The 9012-nt window shown below is 53.9% G+C and overlaps 2 protein-coding genes across 2 annotated transcripts; both read right to left on the bottom strand.

Moving 5' to 3' along the window:
• Positions 1-747: 747 nt before the first annotated feature.
• RBM15B (RNA binding motif protein 15B) lies at positions 748-3916 on the bottom strand. The gene has a single exon (XM_079101046.1). It carries the CDS (start codon positions 3749-3751, stop codon positions 1070-1072), a length of 2682 nt encoding a protein of 893 aa, XP_078957172.1. The 5' UTR covers positions 3752-3916; the 3' UTR covers positions 748-1069.
• A 1671-nt stretch (positions 3917-5587) lies between these two features.
• On the bottom strand, positions 5588-8882 carry MANF (mesencephalic astrocyte derived neurotrophic factor). Its single transcript, XM_079101060.1, has 4 exons — positions 8726-8882; positions 7878-8005; positions 7122-7263; positions 5588-6019 (listed from the first exon to the last, which is right to left on the bottom strand). Exons 1-4 carry the CDS (start codon positions 8808-8810, stop codon positions 5835-5837), a joined length of 540 nt encoding a protein of 179 aa, XP_078957186.1. The 5' UTR covers positions 8811-8882; the 3' UTR covers positions 5588-5834.
• Positions 8883-9012: the final 130 nt, after the last annotated feature.

The following is a 9012-nucleotide window of genomic DNA, read 5'->3' as shown; positions in this document are numbered from 1 at the left end:
ATTTTCCCAAAGAGATACCTATTTCTGTTCTCCAATTATATAAGAGCAAGAAACCATTATGTTACTTACAAAGGGCATCTTCCTAACCTACCGCACTCCCCTGTAGCAGTTAAAAGTACTTTCATACCAGGGGCTGGTATGACTGAGCATTCTATTGACACCATCCCTGAAGGACTGAAGATCCCCCAAAATATGAACATCTGGGTAAAGTTCAAGAATTAACCAAGGCTTCCAATTCCTCATTCCAGCATATGGCCTACAGGACCCTGGGAGTTGGAGGCAACTGCCCTCCACACTGGAGACCCCTGGACTAAATAAGAGTAGAAGGGAGGTTGCAGGCACTGAGACTCCTTGGCACCAATATTGCACTATTCTTCCCCGATGAACTAGATCACACAACTGCTGAAAACTACCCACTGTCCAATAGGCTGTGACTGGGAACTCTGTCCAACAGCCACAGCTCAAACTGATGGACACACACTTAGGGAAAACAAAACCCCAACTACCAATAGCTTTTAGGCTACTGCATAGGCTTTTAGGCTGGTGTAGTATGTCTAAGGGCCTACAAGGAAGCCTACCAGCCATCAGCTAAGATTAAAACCGACTGTGAGAACAGTCAACTCAGCATGAAGAGCTGGGAGCCACTGATGCAGCAGGACTTTTGGATGGGTGCTGCTGCAAACATGACAGGGGAAGTTGTCCATTCTTTTAAAGAAAAAGCTTGATTAAACCAGGACTCTGAACGGATTAAAAATCCATCCTCTGACAAAGGCTTTACTGACAACTTTCCATACAGTTAGTCCAAAAATAAAAAAATACAGAATACAGCAGACAGTATCTTGTACACTAGAAGTCAACGTAACAGGAGACCCTTCTCATTAAAAAAAAAAAAAAATCCCCCCAAATCTAAGAACTTAGTTTTAGTGGTGGACAAACTTTGATCCCCTCCAAATAAACCAAAATAACCCAGCAGAGAATTCAAACCAAGGGAGTAGGGTTGAGAAGGGATCAGATTTTAAAATAACTGCTTTTGTGACACAAACATGGAGCTTGAAAAGACAGGTTTGGGCTAGGCAGAGTCTCTCACTATAACTATCACCATGTGCTCTTCTTCTAGCTTGCCCAATGTCCTCAGTGCTGACTGGAGGTACTGCTGTGAAAAGTCGCAGGGAGGGAAGGCATAGAGCATGCCTGTGCTGTCTCTGCCCTTTGACCCACCCACTGGCAGGCTGATCACCCCTGCAGCCTGCTTCTGTTTCAAGTAGGAGACCAGGTTCCTGAGAAGCCGCCTCTGTAGGCCTGGCTCCACTGTGGGCATCCCCTCAGTGCCAGGCCCGCTAAGTGTTGCCTGGGTGGCTAGGAGCACTGCATAGCCATTGGGGCTTCCCTGTTTGATGCGGCGTGTGACCTCATCCAACTTAGGCTGGTCCAGTCGAAGTCGCTGGGCAATCTTCAGTTGGGTCAGCTTGCTGCCAGAAGAGTGGTCTTTGAGGAGACCACTGATAACTCCCTGGTCCCCCTCTAGGATGTGCATAGATGTTGGAAAGCAGCTGTTTTTCAACACTAGAAGCCCATTCCAACCTAGCTGCAGTGTCTGAGCATACTCTGAAAGAGTCTTTAGTTTTTTGGTCTCATGTTTTGGCTCTTCAAGAGGCTTGGTCTCAGCCTCGGTGGTCCGATGATTGCGGTCGCTCTCTCTTGTCTTCTTCCCATGGGAAGAGTCTGGGACCTCATGGTGGTGGTGGTGGTGGCCCCGCTCTTCAACTCCATGTCTGCTGTTGCTAAGGGAGTTGCTGCTTGACTCCTTGGTCCCTTCACTGGAGTGGTTCTCCTTCCGGCTGCGCTCAGGGGTGCGGTCTGAGCCCCGCTCACACTGTGGCACACCACCCTTGGTCCTGCTCCGTTCCTCATAAGGAGAGTGGGTTGTCCTTCCACGGTCACTGGAAAGGCTCCTTCGCTTGCGCCTCTCTTCCCAGGGCTTGGGTATGCCTCGGTCCCCATCTCCCCCCCAGCGCTCACCACTACGACTGCGCACCGAGCGACTATAACCTTCCAGGCTGTTTCTGCGATCAGAACTTTTACCGGGGCTGGTCCAGTCCCCTTCCAAAAAGGTCCGGTCTCGGTCTGAGTATAGAAGGTGTGGGGGGGTCCTGTCCCGCACCCTCAGGTCTGCATCCAGGTTGCGGTGCCGGGTATATCCATCAGTGAGAAGCTCATAATGCACAGGAAGGGGTGAGGGCTGGTACTGCTGGGGATAACGAGTTTCCTCTGCTTTGGCAAAATCCACCCGGAGTCTGCGGTCTGGACCACCCAATGGAAAGCCCCTCATTTTAGCACAGGCAGCCTGGGCTGCATCCAGGCTCTCGTACTGGATGTAGGCAAAGCTATCTCCTTTGACATGATCAATGGTCCGAATGCTCCCAAAGCGATCAAACTCCCGGGCCAAAGCTGCCAGCGAGGTGTTAGGTCCCAGGCCACCCACCCACAGGCGAGTAGTGGGGTTGGCCTTGCCATAGCCTATCTTAATGGGGTTTCTACCAATCACCCGGCCCGACATGGCCACCTTAGCCCTGTGGGCCATGTCCAGGTTCTGGAACTTAAGGAAGGCATAGGCACCACCCTGACCACGGGCAGGCCTTTTGATGACCACCTCCTCAATAATGCCATACTTCTCAAAGGCCCGTCGCAGCTCCACCTCAGACACGCTGTGGTCCAGGTTCCCGATGAAGAGGTTTCTAGTGGCCCGCTGGTCATCCTCGGGCATCAGGTCCTCCTCACACACTGCCGGGTAGCCGTAGGGGCGTCCACGGTCATCGTACAGTCCGTAGTAGTCCAGGGCCCGCTCCCGGGACAGACCCACAGCCGCGGCAGCGGCAGCATCCAGGGCGAAGGCTGCAGCAGCGTGGCGGGCGCGGGGCTCCCGCAGGGGCGGGGCGGCTACGGGGGACAGTGAGCGCTGCTTGTATTGGTAGCCTCCGTGCAGCGGCAGGTAGCCCAGCGGGTCGGTGGGCGCTGGAGGCCCAGGGGGTGGTGTGGAGGCGGCAGCGCTGCTGCTGCTGCTTCGCCGGCTGCTCCCGCCGCCGCCGCCGCCCCCGCGCAGGTACACCGGCTCTACCTTGAGCGGGCGGTCGTACAGCAGCAGCTGGCGGGCCAGGGCGTGCTGGCGGGCCTCGCGCGCGTCCTGCGGGTGCCGGAAGTTCACGTAGGCCACGCGGCCCAGCTCCGGAGTATGCGACAGGCGCAGGCTGATCTCGCCGAAGCGCTTGAACTGGTGGAACAGTCGGTCCTCCAGGTGCTCGGCGGGCAGCGCGGGACTCAGGCTGCTGATGAGCAGCGTCTTGTATTCCGGCGCGGCCGTAGAGCCAGGACCCGCAGGTTCAGCCCCGGGAGGCGGTGGGGGCGGCGGCAGTGGAGACGCGCGGGGCGACGCGCCGGAGGCGCCCGGGTCCCCAGAGGCCTTGCCGCCGCGTCCCCCACCAGCGGCGCCAGAGCTTGAGGAGCGCCCGCTGCTCGCACGGTGATTAGCGTCGCCGGCGCCACGACCGTCGCGATGCCCTCCTCCGCCGCTACCGCGGGGCTTGTCGCGGGCGCGCACTGGAACCGGGTGCTTAGCGCCGCCGCCGCCGGAGGCCTTGTGCGCCGCTCGCCGCCCGCCCGCCTCCGCCTCTCGTTCGCGCTCCCGCGGCCGCTTTGCCGACGATGACGAGCCACGCCCGCTCGGGCTCGAGTCTCGCTCGCTCTGCCGCTTCATGGCGCCGGCGCGGCGGGCGGGCGGCCCGTAGGCCTTTCACAGTGGCGGCAGCAGCCGCGGCCCAGGAGGCAGCGCCCCCGGCGCCGCCATCTTGGACAAAAGGACTCGGCACGGCTGTGGCGGCGGGGCGGGGCGGGAGCGGCGCCGTGGGGCTGGGCGTTGCGTTGTCAGGCTGCGCCGGACGCGCCACGTGACTGCAGTGGGCGGGGCGCCTTGCGTGCGTCATCGGGCTGCGCTGTTTTGTGCCATGTGATCTCACTGCTAGAGGATGAGCGAGGCACGGCAGCGCGCTTTGATGTCACAGCCTGGCTGGCAGCTGGCTCAGGGTTACTTGCTGTTGTGGGTGCCTAGGGAGAGATGTCGCGCCATCTGAGGCCCCAGTGGACTGGGTCTCATGCTCAGTGTAGTTTGGCTGCTCCGGGTCTGGCTAATTTCTCCTATGGGTGCTGGAACCCGCGCCGACTGGAGCAGGACGTGTCAGTGTCCGTGGGTGTCAGTATCGGGGACCTTGACCTAGCGGGTTTCTTTTGGGTGTATTTACCCTCTGCCCGCGATTAGTTTGAGCGACTCCCACCCCCAGAGTTGACATCCCTGATCTCTGTCCAAAACCCGCATCTCCAGCATTCTCCTCATTTCAGGTAGTCGTCCTGGAAAGGCCTTGAGAACCATGGCTATGAACGCAGTGAGAGCTGGCTGGGTCTGGTCCAGGCACAAAAACTTAAGAGATAACGCACCTGTAGTTTAGTCAAAGTAGGCTCCTTGGTGCCACTGGGTCCAACCTTCTGCTGTGGGCATCTGGGCAGACAAGCTGGAAGGGCAGGACTGTGGAGCCAGGGGCAAAGGACGCCAGAGGTTGATAGCCCAGCAGTTAACCATTGCTTGCCACGCTGATCTCACAGTGGCCAGTACTCTGTCCACCCCGGGGAGGGGAGGGGTGGGCAAGGGTGCTCCAAGGATAGTTGGTGGAACCATTGCAGACCTGTAGGATGAGGAAGAGCACACCCAGCTCTTTCCTCCTACAATCAGAAAAGAGTTCAGCAGGAACAATAGGAAAGGTCTTGGAAGAGACAGCAGTGGCTCCGTAGGCAAGCTGTAAGAAGGCCCATTAGCCACAGAAAACTGAGGAAACACAAATGAATCGATCTGAGGGTAAAGATCAGCTCCAGAAAGTTCTTTCTTTTCAGGTGGTTTTCTGTGGGTGGGAGGACAAAGGGTCTCAACTGAACCACTATTCATGTTGATGACCAGAGAGCAGATAGTCACCAGATTCCCCACAAGTCCTAAGGACCTCCACTGTTATCTAGGGTACACAAAGGCAAAATGCAGCCCTTTCATAGCTTATTGTATACACCAATCCAACAAAAATCCAAGTAGGTGTCAGAAGGTAGGACTGATAGTAGATCTAGACCACGGATTCTGATGCACAAGTAGGGGACCCAAAGAGCTGAAGCTTTAGAAATGCCAATACTGAATACATGGGTGTCACTGTGGAAAACCACACTTGATGCACCCTGTTCTGCTTGTAGGGAGACCTTCCAAGTACTTCAGACTCAACTGCTATACCTAGGAACTGTGCAGCCTCCAGCCCCTCCTATTAGCAGGAGTTGGGGGTGTCAAATCACCATCAGGCTGAGGTGCCTGACACCCTCCAGTCCTTCAAAACCCACTCACATCAGCTATCAGCCTCCTGTGTGTGTCCTGCCCTGGTATTTTCAGCACAGATGGACTGAGGAACACATAAGGGATATACCCCAAAACTCTGCAAACTGGAAAGCAGGATCCTCATTTTGGGGTGAAATCTTACTTCAGCATTCACTTTAACTCTCCAAGGACAGCTAGAATTTTCTTTTTTTCCTTTAATAAAAAAACCCCAGACACACTTTGAAGTCCTAGAGTAAACCATCAATAGAAGGAAGTGAATCCCCCCACGGGGGCACCATAGAGCCAGCATCATCAGAAAAGCTCCAAGCTTCACTCTGATATTGTCAGAAGCCCACTTAAAAAATAAATTACAAAAAGGCTGTTTTGGGAAGCTACAGGTGAACTGTTTTTTTCCCCTCAGGTGCAGCAGGGAGGGGGCAGACTACAAATCAGTCCGAGCACTAGCTGCCTTGGGGGCGTATTTAGGCATCAGTTCATTTATCTTCCGGATGTAGTCAGACTTCTCTGCACACCCTTTGCAAGTCTCCCCCCAGTCATCCAGGATCTTCTTCAGCTCTTTCACTCGGAGCTTCTTCAGGTCCACTGTACTCAGGTCAATCTGCTTGTCTGCAGTGGAGAGTAGGGAGAGTTAATGGCTGAGTGGGAGCAGTCATACTCCTCAAAAGTCCCATGATAGGTCACCCCCTGCATGTCAAACCATCCCTTAAAACAACCAGCCCTGCTGGCTGCAGGGGAAAGAACTACAGGTACATGCAAAAGTGTCAGTACCTACTGCCCCAAAAGGGAACTGGTCCCTTCATCAAAAGAGCTGCCTCAGACTGTCAGTATCTACTGTAAGACATGCAGTGTGGAGTCCATATGGTCTTTAGAGGAGGAACACCACTCCCATCCTCCAAGTGCCTCTTACACAGCCATTGAAGAATGATACATCCAGGTTGCTGACAGAACATATAGATCCCCTGGTCTCCATTTATAAAAACAGACCTGGAGCCAGAGTGACCACTTGTGACCAGAGTGACATGGAGCCAGATGGACCTGTTATCAGGATCATTGAGAAAATGAGGCACCCTTGACAAGTGTGCAAACTCAGTCCTTTGGACAAATGAGGCATAATAAAAACACTAGTGTTTATATTTTGCAGAAAAGGTCTTGACTCATTCTGAAGACTGGGACAGTGTTTTTGCCACCAGAGGTGGGCTCAGCCAGAGATGCTGTGGCTCCTGAGACTCTTGGGCTAAAGATTACAAGGTCTTCAGAAGTTGCAGTCATAGCCAACTTGTTAAACCCAAGTAAGACCACATTCCTTCACTGCTCAAAAACTTCTAATGCTCCCAACTTCAGACTCAAGCCAAAGTCCTCACCAATTTGCAAGGCCCCTGTGATCTACCTACCCACCTGTCATGCTACTGCCTGCCTTTACACTTCCTACATTCTCTGCCTGGAATGCTCTTCTAGTAGCTAGCCTCTTTGCCAATAACTGCCTCCTCCAAAGTTTACTGACATGTCACCTCCTCAATGGGACCTGCTCTGACCTTCACCCACTTTGGTGCTAGGTTCTCCCCCATCCCACCATTGAGTGCCATCTATGCTATATACTCCACTCACTGTGGCTCTAGATCACTACCAAGGTACAATTAAGCTCAGAGGGTTCATGCAGAGGCTACAGAAGGCACACAGCATTTGTTGAAAAAGGTATGGTCATACTCACCATACTTTAGCTCACAGATCTGGCTATCCTTCTTCTTTAGCTTCTCACATATCTTCTCCACAGGGATGTGGTGGGCCAGGGGCTTGGATACCTCATTGATGATCTTGGTGGCTGCATCATCTGTAGCCCCTATGTAGTAACACTATAAGCAAGAAAGGACAACAAGCTTCAGGGGTGGCACTTAACATCTCTCTCTGCCAGAGCCTTATTCTAGGCTCTTAACATATGCTCAGTCCCATAGCTAAAAGCCACCAGATGAGTACAGGAGTCACCAGGGTTCAAAACTTTAATAGAGAAAAACAAACCAGAGACTGCCAGGGAAATTAAAGCTGGAAAAGCCACTGCTTCATGGTGCTCTTGTCCTTGATTCAGTCCTGGCCCACTCTGTGGACACCATGTTAACTTCTGTCCTCATACATGCTATGCTCTTTCAAGCCTCAGCACTCACACAGCTGTCTCTTCACTTGGGATAATTCTACTTCACTCTGATGACGGCCATTGCTCTGTCTAATCAGCATCCACCCACCACTGAATGATCCTGGTCTATCTTCTTCATGATACCCATTTGCTGCATTGTCTGTTAATCATTTTTCTACCCTAACGTTCCTGGTGCCATGCTTACAGTAAGTACTTAATATCAACAAGATAAAATGAACACACCTGAAAAATACATGTCACTTCAGTGCCACATTAGTTTTCAGATATGGAAGATAAAAATGAGCCAGGGCCAGCAGAGGAGGGTCACCAGCTACTCACCAACCGATTCTCTTTGCCTCTTGCTTCTCTGCAGAACTTTATAAGTTCTTTTTCAATAGTGGCTGGTGAAAATGTGACATCTCTGTCTTTGAGGTCCTGGTAAAATCTTCCCAGAAAAGAAATACAAACTGGAAAAGAGAGGGAAGGGAGATGCTCAGCAATCATCAAATTGTCCCCCTATTCCAACAGGAAGATACTCTGTTAACAATTTTACAGGACACACAGAGGCATCATTAGAGGTCTTTACATCACTGTTTTTCTCTCAGGTGCCCACGGTGGACAGAATCGTGCTTCAGGTTGCTGGGGTTTCTTTGTACACTCAGGGCATGTGAGGAACAAGCATCACCCCCAGGAACCCACAAACGATTCTTCCCTGCTCCTTTCATCAAGTTTAAGGCGAAAGTGAACACGTGTCCTTGAGACGGGGCTCACTGTGACCTCATAAATGGGCAGACTGGAGGCTGAAGAGAAACGACCAAAATTGCTGCTCATTTCCATATACAACACCAAAACCCGATGTGCAGTTTCGCAACCGCAACAGACCTGCGCGGTACATGGACTGGCCCTTGGGGTCCCAGACCCGGGATTCTCCCGAGAACCTTTGAACAGTAATGGGAAGGGACAAAAACTCCGAGGAGATGGGGATTTCAGGCCAATTTCTCTATACGAGCTTGTCCACTTTTTTTCATCGGACCAATGTTTTCTAGGCCCCGGGAAGTATTTTCTAGGCCTTTCCTCTGGTGGACCCCGGTGGGACCAGTCGCCGTCGCCCCCGCCCGCTCGACAATTTGTTGCGTTCAACGCCGCCGCGAGGCCGACCATTGTGTGCAGACCCCGGCCCCCCGCACCTTCGCAGTCGCCTGGCCGCAGCGCCCCGCTGCCTGGCAGCACGCTCAGGGCCAGCGCCACCGCCAGCCCGTGCGTGGCCCACATCCTCCTCCTCCTCCGCCGCAGCCGCCGCCTCCGCCGCCGCCGCCCGGACTGGACCGCACCCGCCGAGCTGCGCCGCTTTGGGGTACTTGCCGCACGCAGGAGCTTCCCATTGGCGTGCAGCCCCCGCGCCCTCCCACACGCCGCGTTCTCATTGGGCCATACGCCTTAGAGCCCAGACGGGCGGCTCCACGCTGCCCTTCCC

Source organism: Sciurus vulgaris, assembly GCF_902686455.1.
Source record: "Sciurus vulgaris genome assembly, chromosome: 10".
Lineage (NCBI taxonomy): Eukaryota > Metazoa > Chordata > Mammalia > Rodentia > Sciuridae > Sciurus > Sciurus vulgaris.
The sequence above is the reverse complement of the archived record's forward strand: the minus strand, read 5'-3'. Positions and strand labels throughout refer to the sequence as shown.